The sequence below is a fragment of the Arvicanthis niloticus genome, chromosome 27 (assembly GCF_011762505.2).
Source record: "Arvicanthis niloticus isolate mArvNil1 chromosome 27, mArvNil1.pat.X, whole genome shotgun sequence".
Taxonomy (NCBI): domain Eukaryota; kingdom Metazoa; phylum Chordata; class Mammalia; order Rodentia; family Muridae; genus Arvicanthis; species Arvicanthis niloticus.
Window position 1 is genome coordinate 28,662,771 of NC_133435.1, and position 16,471 is coordinate 28,679,241.

Here is a 16,471-nt window from a genome sequence, read left to right on the forward strand (position 1 = left end):
CTTGGTGTTTCAGAAGAGAAACCAAGTAATGGAAAAAACATTAATAAAAAGAAGTATGATAAAATGATGTGTTGCAAACCAATACTTAAAAGGTAAATTAAAACCACACAAGGCGCCACTTCATACCCACTGGGATGAAAATAATGACCAGAACAAAAACCAAGGGCAAAGCGGGAAAACCACAAGCAAACAGGAGGCAGCAGAACTGGAGCCCTGATTCATGCTGGATGGAGGGTCGCCAATATGAAAGGCACTTTAGCAGTACATCAAGGGGCTCAACTCGAAGTTACCATATGTCCCAGCGCGACTCTAGAAACATGTGTTCACAATAATGTGCAGTCCTGTCATGCGGAGTAGCACAGTCCTGGCTAATTCTTGTTCACTTATGTAGGTAGTACCGGGTGCACAAGTACATATGGAAGTGTAGCTGATCACTGGCTAGTCTGTGGGTTCTTCTTTCTTCCACTCTTTCAACTCCCTAACACTCAAAAGGAAAGAGAAAAGGATAGAGGGGAAAGAAGGCAACATCATCATTAGACTACTTCCTTGTGATTAGGGCATTGAGTTCCTTGAGGTAAGTTTGATCTTTGAGGTCAGGATATCTAATTTCTTCTTCTCCTTGTTTCTGCTTTGCTCATGACTACTTAACATGGCCAATAGCAACCAACCAACAACTTACCCCTGCCTCTCGGGGACCTAACATTTAATAGACTCTCAGAAAATCCCCAGAATTCCCAACATCACACAATCACAGAAACTATCTGCTGCTGGCAAAATCATGCCCCTGCTAGAGCAAGAGGTAAATCATGATCAGCGGTTGTGGACAGTCTGAAGCAGCCCCATAACCCCACACCTGGAATTAAAATGAAAACATGCCCTTAGAGTAGTTCTGTGGTTTTTAAAGAAACCAAAATTCCAAAATTGTCAGTACATATAAGTGCTAGATATACAAGGAAGTCCTGCATAAGGCTAGCAAGAGTGCTTCTATGCATCCCTAGAGAGCAATAAATATACGAGAGAGTGGAAAACATTCACACAGAAACCCATACACAGATGTTCATGGCAGCACTATTTATAGTTGCCATAAACTGGAACAACCCAGATGCCTGACTGATAAACAAGATGTGGCCCAGCCCTGTGATGGTGCTGGTGTTCATTAATGAAAAGAATGAAATCCTAACACGTGCCACAACCTGGATGGGCTTTGAAAACAGTATGCTAAGCCAAAGACACCGAACACAACAGACCATGTGCAGCAGGAGTTCGCTCTGCTGAAATGTCCACACACCTCTCTGGTTATCAGAAAATGGAGAAAGAGGGGCCTGGGACTGACCTCCAGTGTGCAAAGCGCCTCTTCAGAGCACAGTGGAATGGCTTTTCGACACAGTTACTTCGAGACATCGGAAGGATGCTATAAACCAAATCAGGTGTGTGCTTTGAAATGTTTTAAGGGTATCTTAACTACACATCTTAAGTAAATGAAGCAAATAAGACAATGTGCAGTCAACAGAGTATCCGGTGATGACGGTCTAGATTTCTAGAGTCTAGACGGCGGATCAAAAGTCTAAAACTGGATACAATGTTTTCAATTTAAGGCAGCTTAAAGAAGGCAAGTGAGATACCTGCTTCATACCACACATAAAGTGTGTTACAGCACACACACACACACACACACACACACACACACACAGTTTTTTTTTTTTTTTTTTTTTTTTTTTTTTTTTTTGATACAGGGTTTCTCTGTGTATCTCTGGCTGTCCTGGAACTCACTCTGTAGACCAGGCCGGCCTCAAACTCAGAAATCTGCCTGCCTCTGCCTCCCAAGTGCTGGGATTAAAGGCGTGCGCCACCACTGCCTGGCACAGCTTTTAAATATTGAACTGCAAAGAACATGACAAAATTTCTGCCAGTAAAAAGATAACAAGTGAATAGCTGTGACTTAATTTACTAACAAACATGGACTCAAACGCTGTGGCATTATCTGGAGAACACATGATGTGTCGTCCAGAATATTTATTGCCATGGAAGTGCTGTGCAGTATTAGCTTTAGGTAAGGTCAAAAGTACCATATGCAGTATGGATACATTTTTAATTAAATTATACACAAAGAGAGAGAAGCCACGTAGGCTGTCTACACTGTCCCTCTGAACGAGGAAGTTTGTGGTTGAATGTTTCTGTCTACTTCACTTTTTTAATTTTCAAACTTTCTACACTTACCACATGTGAACCTGCAAAATGAAGGAAAAGTAACTTACAACAGTTAATTTGCCTCCCTGGCTCCTCTGAGTGCACAGAGATGCCTCAGGCAGTGTTACGAGGCCCCCATCCCAGTGAGCGCATGCTTCCCATTCCCTACATTACCTGGAAGATGTCCATTAGAACCGTGGCTGCCAGCAGCGTGGTGACCATTTCAAAATGTCCCATCTTCATTTTCCCCTTCTAGATTAGAATGAAAAACTTTAAGTCAGTAGACTTAACAAAGAGGGTTTAGGGAAACAGCACAATAACATGATGCCATATATATTTTTCATTCTGGATAGATATTGTGACAGTTCAAGTGATTATCAAATACATTCCTATGAGTATAAGAGGCATTAGATTTTATCCGGATGTCTAACAGATTGTTCTAGAGATGACGACGATGTCAAATTGCAGAGAACTTTAATGTTTCCAAGATCTGAACTGTCCACCTCCACATAACTCTAGACATACCTCTCCCACCAGACGATTTTGTTTTCTGTCTCTAAATGTCCCCTGAGCACATACAGAAACAACATGCACTAAAGCCACCATGCTCTTACACTGACTCCCAGTTTCTAAGAACTGTCTAGAAATTTTCCCATGCGAAGCTTCCGTTCTTCCTTTTGCTTTGCAAGGTAGAGCATGTCCACTTGAGTCAGCAGCCATACAAAGCTGATCACCTGAGGTGACCTCCCTCCTCCAACGCTCACAGTCAACACAAGCCAGAGGTTAAGCCAGTGTGGAATGTCCTGACATTAGGAACAACCTCTGGAGCACTTCGAACGTAGTGATTCTAACAAGATTCTATCATTCTCCTGGCTGGGAGCCCAATACCCATTCCGGTATTTGTGGCAGCGTAAGGGACAGACAAGAGGGCAAGGATCCTCACTGGCTGAAGCTGTCCAGAGCCATTAACCAGCTCAACTGAGTGACACAGGTTGTTGGCCTCTGGTGTCTTTCCTTTCTGTAGTCTGGGTGCAAATAAATCAAAATGTTTACCTGGGGTTTGTGCCTTTGCAGGAAGTTTTAATGATGCGATTTCACACGGATTCCCACCCTTAGCTATGGAGAGCGTCCCTCCAGGATAGGATGTTGTTGACAGTGAGCTGCCGCAGGGGATGCTTTTCTTTTTATAACACCCCTAGTGGGAGCTTGGCGGTGGCTCCTCACCCCACTTGTGCCCAGCTATTTATATCCGGTCCCCGCACTGCCCGGGAACCACTGCTGTTAACGCTTTAAATCTCCAAGAGGTCTGTGAATCCACAGCAATGCCCCTGCCACAGAGCACAGGCTCAGATCTGAACCCAGCCCTGGACTCCCTCGGTGTGTGTGTGTGTGTGTGTGTGAGTTCCCAACAAGTGAGCCTTTGACACTCACATACCAGAGGGAAGGCTGGACTGTTCTCTATTAGGTGATACCCACAGCAAGGGAGGCCATTGCTAAACACTGTCAACAGTGATGGCTATCACCACTCAACCGGCTGACTGCATTTCAGGCATTGTGCAGGTGCTGAGATACACAAACAAGCAGAGCAAAGTACTGAAGAGGGTTCGCAGTCTAATTAACCACTATGTGTATGTACCCAAACACAATCAGGTAACAACTGCTCACAATAAATGGAGGCCATTAAATAAATGGGAATGCTGGTAGGAAGGGACTGGCATTGCCAGCATCTAGAACACTTTTGAACAAGGCACAGATGCTGTCTAGTTTTCTGTCACCTTGACGCCAGATAGAGTCATATGGCAAGAGGAAACCTCAATTGAGAAAATTCCTCCCCACCCCCAGCCCCGCCCAGGGCTGGAGAGATGGCTCAGCAGTTAAGAGCACTGACTGTTCTTCCAAAGGTCCTGAATTCAATTCCCAGCAACCACATGGTGGCTCACAACCATCTATAATGGTATCTGATGCCCTCTTCTAGTGTGTCTGAAGACTGCTAAAGTGTACTCATATACATAAAATAAATAAATCTAGATGGGGGGGGATTCCCCCCTCCCCCCATTAGCCTAGTACATTTCGTTCATTGGTTGGGGAAGATCCGGCTCACTCTGGGTATGGTAGTGGTCCTGGGTGCTATAAGAATGCAGACTGAGCAAGCCACGAAGAGCAAACTGATAAACATCTCTTCTTCACGGCCTCTGCATCAGTTCCTGCCTCTAGGTTCCTGCCCTGCCTGATTTCTCGCTCTAACCTCCCTTAGTGATGGACAAGATGAAATAAATTTCTTCCTCCCCAGGTTGCTTCTGGTCATGGTTTTTTTTTTTTTTTTTTTTTTTTTTTTATTTTACTTTCTGAGACAGGGTTCCTCACTGAACCTAAAAATGATTTTTCTAGGCTGGGCGGCATGTGAGCTCCAGGGACCCCCTTGCCTCTGCCTCCTCCCCCCTCGTGCTGGGATTTACAGGTGCACACCACCACTCCTGATTTCTATGTGGACCAACGATCTGAACTCAGAACTTCACACTCACACAGCAAGCACTTTTTGTCTCCTACCCTTTCTTTCTTTCTTTCTTTTTTTTTTTTTTTAACAAGAAATTCGTCTTTGGGGCTTGAGATATGGCTCAACAATTATGAATATTGGCTGGTCTTCCAGAGGATATGAGTTTGAATATCAGAACCCACATGGCGGTTGTTGGTTGTTTGAATGAGAATGGCCCCAATAGGCTCATCTGAATCCTTAATTCCAAGTTGGTGGAACTGTTTGGGAAAGCCTTACTGGAGGGGCTGTGTCACCAGGGATGGGCTTGCTTTTAGATTTCAAAAGCCCACACACCAGGCCCATTCTCTCTGTCTGCTTCATGCTTATGGGTCAGATGTAACCTCCGAGCTACTGCTCCAGCACCATGACTGGCTGCCTGCTGCCATGATCCCTACCATGGGCTCTAACCCTCTTCTGGCCACCGAGGGCACTGCATGCATATGGCGCACAGACATAATACACGCAGGCAAAACATCCATACACATAAAATAAAAAAACAAAAAAACAAACAAAAAAAAAACAAAAAAAAAAAACAAAAAAAAACCCCAAAAAAACAGAAACTAGTTTTTAAATTATTTATCAGCATTGTCATAGGTATTCCACTTAATTCTGTCCTAAGTAAGGGAAAACTACAGAGTATATAACGGTGCTGAGTTTGCACCTCACGATTCATTTATCTGCGTTTTCCCCTGCGTGCATTGATTCAGAGGTTGTATGCCTGCCACCTTAATTTCTTATACCTGATTTGTCACCTGTGACCACATACAAACTGTCATTCTCATCTGTGGCCTCATTGTGATGTCTGTGGCTCTTTTGTCTGTTGGTGTGGTTGATATTCTAACATGCATGTGCTTTCAGAGACTGAGGAGGGGAGCCCCAAGGAGCAGACTCAGCAGAGGCAACAAGAGCAGAGAGCAAAGGGGCCCAGATTCCACAGCTGGGCAGCCGCTGGCTGTGGTCCTGAGGAGGAGCATTCTCAAGCCTTTGCCTGCTTTCTGTTGTGACTCTCAGGGAGACCTTGTGAGCCAACTCTTTAGCCAAACCCATGCCTTCATATTTGTTTTCTATGTGGTCTGTAAGTTTAGTGTTAAGATAGCTTTTGCTGTTATTAAAATGGAACGATTCATACTGTACTATTCTATGCAGACCAAGGTATTAATTTCAAGAGAAGAACCGACAATGTACTTTTGTGATACAGAGTTGGAGTCACTGTCAGAGGAGATCAGCAGGGTAGCTTCAGCAGAAGGCCACTAGTTGTGACTTCATGTTTATTTAACCTAGCTGTAATAAGCAATACACTTTGTATTCAATGTCTAAGATAAAACCTTCCCAGAATGTACAAATAAAGTATTTATATAAACCATAACATTCATTTAATTTTTTTTTATTTGAAGAATTGGTATCTGACTTCAGGAAAGGAAGACTCAAAAGAAAAATCTCTATGTATTTCTCTGTGTCTGTCTGTCTGTCTGTCTGTCTGCCTGTCTGTCTCTGTCTCTGCCTCTCTCTCTCTCTCTCTCTCTCTCTCTCTCTGTGTGTGTGTGTGTATAGACCAGAGGCTGAGGTAGAGTATTTTCCTCAATTGCTGTCTCTACCTTTTCGTTTGTGAAAGGATCTCTCACTAACCCTGGAAATGGAAATGGCTGACTCAGTTTGCTGGCCGGCATGTCCCGAGGGGACTTCCTTCCCATGGCTAGGGTTACAGGTACAAGCCACTGTGCTTCCAAAGGTGGAACCTCATACAGCAAGTAGTTAATCCACTGGGTCATCTCCTCGGCTTCAAATATTTTAAAAGCAAATTGTTGCCGGCAGATGAGTGTCTGTGGTGCCCAGTTATATACTGTACACTTTATTTCATATGGTAACATTTATGTCTGGCTTAACTGATTAATGTCTCTGTATCAGTCCTTAGGGAAATGATCATAGCTGGTGTGTTGTTAAGAAGCACGGACAGACTCTTATCCATCACTGCTCAGGGCTTTCACCGCTTGGTGTAGCTTCAGACCTTGTCCAGAAACCAAAGGGCTCACCCCAGTTTGCAAATGCTAAGAATATCACAATAAGCTGCCAGATCCCAAATGAGGCATGCCGTGAAAAGAATGATGCTAAAGAAACATCTGTACAGACACAGTGGGTCGCCTGCCCAGATGTGTCCTAAGGTATACACTCAGGAGGGAAGGCAGGCTTTTCAAAAGACAGTTGCTGAGGCTCTATAAAAAGTCCCCCCCCCCACCGCCTCTCTTTCACACACACACACAAAACCAGCCAAGCTTTTCTTGGTGGGCTTTTCTAAATCTTGGGGCATGGGGATGATAAAAATTACATAGGCTTTTTTTTTTAAAGTTCAGAATATTTCAATAGCTTTATGAATTAAATGAAACAACTGGCTTCATTGTGACACTTCCACAAGTGTAGTGTACTTTGTCCATACTCACCTCATTCCCCCCTCTTATAATAGCAATACTATTTATAATAATATCTGTAATTCTATATTTCAGTTCCAGTGCCCATGCTCTAATAAATGAACAAAAAACGGAGTATTATTCAACTGTTAAAAAGTAAGAAGTAATGATCTATTTACACCACATGACATAGCTACAGTAACAGAGCATGGAGCATAGAGACGGAAGGACAGTGTCTCCAAAGGTGTGAGAGGGAACCACAAAGCCAGCTGATAAGTATGATTTTTCCCCAGGGTTGTGGAAGCGGCAGCAAGGGCGTTTCCCTATGAATTCTGCACCCACCTCCTCCCTCTGCCAAAGGTCCTGCCACGAATTCACATATCCATTATCACAGCTTTGCCTTTCTCTGTGTTGCTTAAATATTATCATGGAATCAATGTGAGGTCTTCGGCGACTGACTTTCTGGCATCCCTGATGCTTTGAAATAGCATGCATGCCGTGTGTCAGAAGCTCTAAAAATGATCTCAAGTGTAGCTTGAGTGGGTAGCTCAAGCAGGCCTCAAATTCACAAGCCTCCTGCCTCCATCCCCTGAGTGTTGGGTTTACAGGCATGTGTCATTACTCCCATCTAAGAACTAGACATTTCAATTAGGTAAATGTTATGGTATATGAATACTATCTCTAAAAGGGCTTTTTTGTTTGTTGTTTATTTCATTTATTTCCTATTAGTGTGTGCGAGCACATGCATGGGCATGTACATATGCCAGTGGCCACCAGAGGGCAGCAAAAGAACATGATCTCTCCATTTCATAGGCCGAAACAAACTTTGAATTTAAGTCTTAACTCAGAGAGGCTATAACAGATAATCTGTTACAGAGCTGGGCATAAGATTGGCAGATTGGAGGGAGAGGGAAGACTGCCAGCCTGCTTCCCTGGCCAGCGTAGTTGGTGGGTTCTCAGGGAATCTCTGTTTGAGTAAACCTAGGAAAAGTGACCGAGGCAGAGCCAGCTTCCCATCTTCTATGAGAAGACAGCCAGCAAGAGAAGGGAACTTGAGTAGAGATTGCAGGACAACCAGCCACCTGATGATAAGGTTAAGAGGGAACAAGTGTTGACTCCCAGTACCAAGAAACATATGCTAACCAGAGCCCCCAGTGACCACACTTGCAGGGACTCAGAAACACTCCCTCCCAGACAGCACACAGCCACCACACTCTCCTATGACCCAGAGAGGACAACTGAAACCAAGGAACAGAGCAACCACTCCACAAAGACAAGACCAAATATCAGCACCTAGAATTACAACCATCCCAAACCTCAGGTAAAAACACAAAAACACAGCATGTCTCCACTAAAGCCCAGCAACCCTTCAACAGTAGGTCCTGAGAAATGTTATAGAGTTGAAGCACCAGACAAAGACTTCAAAATAACTTTCATGAATATGTTAGAGGTCTTTGACAAGAAAATAATAAATCCCTTAAAGAAACCTATGAAAATACAATGTCGCAAAATGAAGAAAACAGTTCAAGACCTGCAAGTGGAAATAGAATCAATAAAGAAAACCCAAACTGAGAGAAACTGGAAAAGAAAAATGTAGGAACTCAAACAGAAAGCTCAGAGGCAAGAGATGAAAAAGAGAATCTCAGGCATTGAAGACAAGATGGAAGAAATGGATACTTCAGCCAAAGACAATTTAAAATTTAAAAACTCCTGGAATGAAACAGCTAGGAAATCTGGGAAAGTAGGAAGATATCAAATCTAAAGATAGTAGAAATAGAGGAATGAGAAGAAACCCAGGTTAGAGTCGTAAGAATATATCTTCAACAAAATCATAGACGAAAAGTTCCCCAACCTAAAGAAGGAGAGGCCTATCAAGGTACAAGAAGCTTACAGAACACCAAACAGACTGGGCCAGAAGAGAAAGTCCCCTCAGCACATAACAATCAAACACTGAACTTACAGAACACAGAAAGAATATTCAAAGCTGCAAGGGAAAAACACCAAGCAGCATATACAGCAAGCCTATTAGAAGAACATCTAACTTCTTGATGGAGCCTCTAATCTCCAAGTATCTTTACTTGCAGATGGTATGATAGTATACATAAATGACCCTACAAATTCTACCAGGAAACTCCTACTGTTGATAGACACTTTTACTAAAGTAGCTAGATACAAAATTAACTCACAAAACTTAGCAGCCTTCCTATATACAAGTGACAAAGGGACCGAGAAAAAACTCAGTGAGGCATCATCTTCACAATGGCCTCAAAAAATATATCTTGTGGTAACTCTAACCAAGCAAGTGAAAGATGTTTATGATAAAAATTCTCAAGATGCTGAAGAGAGAAAAGAAGATCTCTGAAGATGGAAAGATCTTCCACGTTAAGGAATTGGTAGGATTATCAGTGAAAATGGCCATCCTTCCAAAAAGCAATCTACTGACTAAATGCAATATCTGTCAAAATTCTAACACAGTTCTTACACTAGAAGGACAATTTTCAGCTTCATATGAAAGCGAACGAGTGCATACACACACACACACACACACACACACACACACACACACACACTAAATAAAACCAGAAGAGCTAAACAATCCTGAATGATAAAAGACATATCACCACCCACCGTCTTAAACTGTGCTACAGAGCCATGGTCATAAAAGCAACATGTTTTAAAATTTACTTTTATCTTACTGGCACGAAAACAGATACATTGATGTCTACTAGTGGATAAATGGATAAAGAAAACATGGTACATTTATACAATACAGTATTACTCAGCCACTAAAAGATGAAATTATCAGGTAAATGAGGGGAACTAGAAAAAAATTGTGAGTGAGGTAACTCAGACCCAGAAAGACAGCTGCCGCACATATTCACTTAGATGTGGACGTTAGCTGTTAAGTCACTGACAAGCAAGCTACTTAACCACAGAGGTTAGGTACAGAGTAAAGGCTTCTGGTTTGGGATTCCCAAGCGCGCAGGCATGTGCGTCTCTGCGCCTGTGCACTTCTTGCACCTTTGGCCCTTGTAGTTTTGTCACATTCTGATTTGTTTGGTTTTGATTTCTCTTATTTTATTATTATTCCTTAGATGCCTGTTTTTCTAAGGTGTGGATCCGGATGGGAGGGGAGGTGGGGGGGGGAACTGGGAGGTTCTCGAAGGGAAACCGTAATCAGAGTATGTTGTGTTTTAAAAATCCATTTTCAATAAAAGGAAAAAAGCTGGCCAGAACCTTTGTCCTCCCTCGGCTTCTGCTGATTCCCCATGTTAGATGTAGCGTTTTATTTATTTATTTTTCATAAGAGACCTTGAGGATTGTTTAGCTTTCTCAAAAAACAGGCAAAAAAAAAAAAAAAAAAAAGAAAATTAACACAGAAACTGCCAGGTGCTGAAGGAATCCTGGAGGCTTATCACAGCTTCTCTGGAGTCCCAGCCTCTCTCTTGTAGAGTCTTATTCTCGGTAGCACCTCCTTGTTCTGATATTTTCTACCTTTCCCCTCTTGTCTAAACCACTAGCAATTTAATCTTAAATCCTAAATGTAGCTGGAGTTACAAAAGGAACTGACTTTCACATAGGTAGAGAAAAAGTATCTATTTAGAGTTTACAAAATAATGCAGGCTACCACCCCTATGCCATGCAGTGTATACCATAAGTATACTATTTATTATATCTAAGATATGGGAGCTGCATTAATGTGCTGAAATGCAAATATGGTTAAAATTTTATATACAATGTGAACTGGCAAAATGACTGAGTAGTTAAAGTGCTTGCTGCTAAGCCGATAACTGGAGTTAAATTTCCAGGATCCACTCGAGGGAGGCAATTCCTGCAGGGTGTCCTCTGACCTCCACAGAGAGCCATGGTGCTTAATTTGAGAGAGAGAGAGAGAGAGAGAGAGAGAGAGAGAGAGAGAGAGCGAGCGCTCGTGCGCGCACACACACACACACACACACACACACTAATTTTAAAAGCTTTCTGTATAAGTCTAGTTTCAAGATAATTTTCCTTCAATAATTTTTTTTTTTTTTAGTGCTTTTCAAGATAGGGTTTCTCTGTGTAGCCTTGGTTGTCCGGGAACCCACTCTGTAGATCATGCTGGCCCTGAACTCAAAGATCCTCTCATTTTGTAGACCAGGCTGGCCTCAAACTCAGAGATTTGTCTGCCTCTGCCTTCTAAGTGTTGAGATCAAAAGTATATGCACCAGGCCCAGCAAAAAATTTGTATAATACATCAATACTACAAAATTTGGGTCAACCTTACTTTGGGAACTTATTTTCTCTCTTAATGTCTCATTTCAAACACTTACGTGCTAGGTCTATAGTACATGGCTTTTCTATTCCTTCTCTAAATGTCTCTTGTTAAACAGTTGCTGACAAAGAAGCATGTAACCAAAATCCCCAGCGAGAAATCCCCATTCAACAGAATGCATGTGGCATAAATTTTAAGTCCAGTTTCTAGTTTCTGAAACAGAATTCGGCCCTTTCACACCCTTACTTGGAGTTGTGGATCTTGACTTCCTAACTAAATCAGAACCCCCAGCCCCCCCCCCCCCCCACTTTGTCCAACCGCTCTTCCAGGATGGATGTACACCTGGGTTCACTGTGCACATGGAAGCTTCCATATCTCGTGGGAAGAGGTGACAGTTACAACCAGGCGAGCCTTAAGGAAGGAAGAACTGGAAGAATGTGGGGGCGGGTTCCCCACATGCCTGTGCAACCACGCCCACAGACTGCAGCAGGCCTGTTCCGCTCCACACGGTCTCTTCTGTTGTTTTCTTCAATTCAACCTTTTTGTTGCTGTTGTTTGTTTGTTTTCAACACATCGTTTCTCTGTATAGCCCTGGCTGTCCTGGAACCTGCTCTGTAGACCAGGCTAGCCTCGAATTCAGAAAGTGTTAGGATTAAAGGTGTGAACCACCATACCTGACTCCACTTTAACCACTTTTACCTCAAAAATGTTTCTTTCTCCATAGAATACAAAATGAGATGGAAAACAAGTGATGGCAATTTGTTTTCAGCTGTAAGATGAACACAGCCCCCCAAAACAAACCAACAGGGACCGAGGACAAAACCTAGGGGAGACAGGACCTAATTTATCCTTGGTGCCCTCCCTCCTAGATAAGAGAGCTGACCAAGCAAAGAAAGGTGCTTTCGCTTTCAGCCATCACATTGTCTTCTTTAATGTACTATTAGATAAGTGAAGCATCGCCCAGCCCGGAGGGAAGGCTAGGGCTCTTCCATGCGGCAAGATGGATGTTGTAATCAATCAATGTGAAATTACTGCCTCTGTTCTAAACACTGGAAACCCCCATGAAGTAACTGCTGTGGGAACATCGGCCAGACTTAAAAGAAAACTAAAGATAACTAACTACTTTTTTAGAACTGTAAATGTGTTCCCTTCTGAAACAGGAAACCTTAACTTTTACAAGAGAGGAAGCAAATCAAGCAGGCAGGGACAATCCCTGTGTGAGGGTAGCAGATGGTGACCGGCCTGGGTCTGGAAGCATCCTATTGGCTTAGGACCAATAACGGCTTGCACGCTTGCTTGCTCTCTCCCTCCCTTCCCTCCCTTTTCCACATAGGGCAAATGAGGGGGAAGTATGACTTAACAGACAAGGTTCCTGATTTAAAGGACTCCACAAAGTGGACTGTCACCATTTTAGCATCTACAGGAAAACGAACTCTTGATTCCTGAAGGACTCACAGACTTCTTGCACCTCACTGCACTCACCCCCACCCCCATTCTGTGCTAGTGTTCATCCCATCGTCGATAACTTACTCTGTGGACCTCATTTCTTTGTCAAGCACATGCAAGCCTGAGAGCTGAGTCTTACTCAGTTTGCCTGTGTTTTCTCTAAATTAAACTTTCACCCTTAACGCTACTCAACGCTGCTATTTCCTTTTCTAGATTGTTCAAGTCACTTAGTTCTGTGACTTAGCTGCCCATACAATCTGGAGCAGCCTGAACATACAGTTAGACAGCTCAGTGACAGACAAGGGACTGCACATCTTTGTCTTTTCAGATATCTACATGTGGGAAAATGAACTGAGAACAGATAGGCAAAAGGCCACTTACAGGTTTGTACTTAGAAAACCAGGAACGGTTCAGCTGATACTCCTAACGTTAAGGCCAAGAAAGGATCTTAAAAGAAATTATAGGTATTAAAAGACAAACAAAACCTCAGGCCAGGAGAGGGGTTGCATGTTAATCTCAACATTCCGCAAGTCTCTGTGAGTTCAAGGCCAGCCTGCTCTACATAGTGAATTCTAGGACTGCCAGGGCTACACAGCGAGGCCCTGTCTCAAAAGCAAAACAAACCAAATGAAACAAACAACATAAGTCAGCCATGAAAGCTGAAGCAGGAGGATTATGAGTTTGAGGCACAGTCTGGACTATGAGTTTTTAAAAGGGAGGAGGGAGGAAGGGAAGGTCAAAGTAGAAGAGGCAGGACCTTCAGAAGGTCTTAAGCGAGTGTGTGCCCCCCCCCCCCCCCAATTAAAACCACACAAAACAACAAAAAGCCAAGCCAAACCTTGAGTTCCTTTGGTTTAAAAAATTTAACTCAAGACACAGGGAGAAAAGGCCCTTAACTACAGGAACGTAACGGTAAGCTGCTTCTGCAGCGGACTAGACCATCCCGTGCTCTGTGTATAAATAGATAGGAAATCCCTTCTACTTTTACACCTCTTAAATAATTAGGGTATTTTTGCTGCAAGAAAACGGAAAGATCAAGATGAATAAATCTGAACCTGTGAATCAATCGGCAGTGACTGATCCCTAAAAGGGTAACGGTTATCAAGTCTCCGAGTGCTAATATATGCATCTTAGCAGCTTTCCGTCAAACTCATTCTTGGAGTACTGCACCCCACGTCACACACCAGCTAGACCGGCTCTGTGGGTGTCTCAGACTCCCAAAGGGACATTGTACCCCGATTCACAAAGTGTCTTTTTTTTCCTTCAATTTTAGACATTTTACAGGGCCAGTGTTCCAGGGCTGGACAAGCTTTGGGGTTTTGCTTTTGTTTGTTCACTGGTTTGTTTGTTTGATATAGGGCCTCACTGTGTATACCACCTGGCTGGCCTTTAACTCATAGAGATTCCCCTGCCTCTACCTCCCAGGGGTTGGTACCTTCAGCCCTGGTTAGGTTTTGTTTTGTTTTATATACGAGTGTGTATACATACATACATACATACATACACACACACACACACACACCACACACACACACACACACATATATAGGTGATAAAAAGGCATGCATGGACATCAAAGCGCTCTCAAAAGTGACAGTAAATGTTGATTTTACTGGGTTTTCACATTGCTTTAGAGTATACCACCTTACTACTATGTCCTTGCGTGTCCTGTGTTCTTTCAAACTATGCAGCTGGGGCACTAACCTGAAATAACAACAAACTGGCCAAACACAGATCCCAGCCCAGCTGTGTGGTCATGTGACCACTCAGTCACCATGTGGCCTTGCACACTCGTCTTTCTCCTGTACCCACATACATCAAATGGGGACAATGCAAGTGGTTGGGAACATTGCAAACTGAAATGCAGGCAAGGGCATCAGAGGACTAGGACGATGGGGGCGGGGGGTTCTGTGCTCATCAGGCAGCTGCCTGGGAAAGTGATCTCTTAAACTGGGCATAAGAAAATGACACGGGGGGTGGTGGTGGTTAGAGAGATGGCTCAGCTGTTGAAAACACTGCTGTTCTTGCAGAACATCTTGCTTTGACTCCCAGCGCCAATGTGGCAGCTCACAACTGTCTCTATGCTCTCTTCTGGACTCTATAGGCACTAGATGTGGACTTGGTACACAGTCATATATGCAGACAAAATACTCATACACATAAAAAATAGTTAGCAAAAACCTCGAAAAGAAGATGACACAGAGATTTTGAGTTTAGACCTGGGTACCAAGGCATGTCCAGTCACAAACGTCTTCACAGAGCTCATGGCTAAGCAGGACCTGGAGACTGTTCTAGTAACCAGTCACATGTGGTTTGGTGGTGCACAGCATCGAGTTAGGAGAGCAGTTCTGCACTAATCACCTTTATTTCAGGTATCTTCTAGAATTTCCTTTGACCTTGGCATCTCCTTCCCTCTAAAGTCATGCACACTGTGAATGACTTTGGACCACCCTTTTGGAGCTGTCTGATCCTATTTCCACAGATTTCAATCGTCAGAGCCACATAAAGTTCTAAGGTTTCTGAGTTTGAGCTGATGATCATCACAAGCACTATGCAATCATGTATGACATTTTTGAAACTTTTTATTTATTAATTTTAGACAAAAGAAAATTGTAAAAAAAAAAAAAAAAGGTGCAAAGAAGGTCCCTGTCACCTCACTTCCTCCCCTTTAATATCCTTTATAACCATGATTCAATTCCCCAAAGCAGGGAATGAACAATGGTACCACATCACTAAATAAGCTTCGGACCAAATTTGCCACTAATGTTCTTTTCTAGGCTCTGATCCAGGACTCACATCCGATTTAGTAGTTCCTCAGTCTACTCCTATGTGTAACAATCCTTCCTGACAGATATGAACTTAGTAAGATGACTAGTAAGTATTATCAGTAAGTCACTCAAAATCACAACGCTCGATATAACACTTAGAAGAAAACATCGTTCCATAATTCTCTTGCCAAAACCAAACAAACGTCTTCTGGGAGGATGTCAGAGAGCGATCACGGGATGCTCTATAAAACACTGTTTGATACACTTTGGAAGCTTCACCTCTACATTTTGATCTGTGTGCATGTGTCGTGTACATGATAATGAACGCGTGCACAGGCATGCACACTCATGTGAGTGTAGGCACACACACACCAGAGCACACATGGAGGACAGTCCCTAGTGCACCTCCTTGCTCTCCACTGTGTTTGAGACAGGACGTCTTGCTGTTCAGTGTGTAGTCCAGGCTAGCAGGCTTGTGAGAGTCAGGGGATTCTCCTGCCTCTGCCTCTAATGTCAACACGGGAGCACTCAGGTTACAAAGGAACATTACTCAGGTACTTAGGCCAGCTGCTTTACCTCCTGAGCCATCTCTATGGCCCTGTCTGTCTTTCCTCCTTCCCTTCCATCCTCCCTCCCTCCCTCCCTCCCTCCCTCCCTCCTTCCCTCCCTCCCTTCCTTCTACTTTTCAAGAGTCTCATGATTCTAAAACTGTGCCATCTGGGCACATAACTATTTTAAATTATGTACAAATGATCTTTTGTGTAGGTGTTTCTGTGGTGGATGCATTCACGTGTGGATGTCTGGGCACATGCGTGATGTCTGGTGTCTTCACTCACTCCCATCTTGCTTTCTGAGACAAGAGCTCCCACTGATCCTGGTC

The 16,471-nt window shown here is 43.3% G+C and overlaps 1 protein-coding gene across 8 annotated transcripts in view; it reads right to left on the reverse strand.

Moving 5' to 3' along the window:
- Positions 1 to 16,471, reverse strand: part of Art3 (ADP-ribosyltransferase 3 (inactive)) — a 74,145-nt gene that overhangs the window by 22,604 nt on the left and 35,070 nt on the right. For 3 of the 8 annotated variants that reach the window (XM_076926501.1, XM_076926502.1, XM_076926500.1), the window contains exon 2: positions 2,362 to 2,439. In XM_076926501.1, the coding sequence (XP_076782616.1) occupies positions 2,362 to 2,430 (69 nt within the window). In that variant the 5' untranslated portion in view covers positions 2,431 to 2,439. Of the gene's footprint in view, positions 1 to 2,361; positions 2,440 to 2,712; positions 2,943 to 3,240; positions 3,392 to 10,004; positions 10,028 to 16,471 lie in introns of those variants that run through there. The other 5 variants (XM_076926504.1, XM_076926498.1, XM_076926503.1 and 2 more) reach the window with 5 other exon arrangements.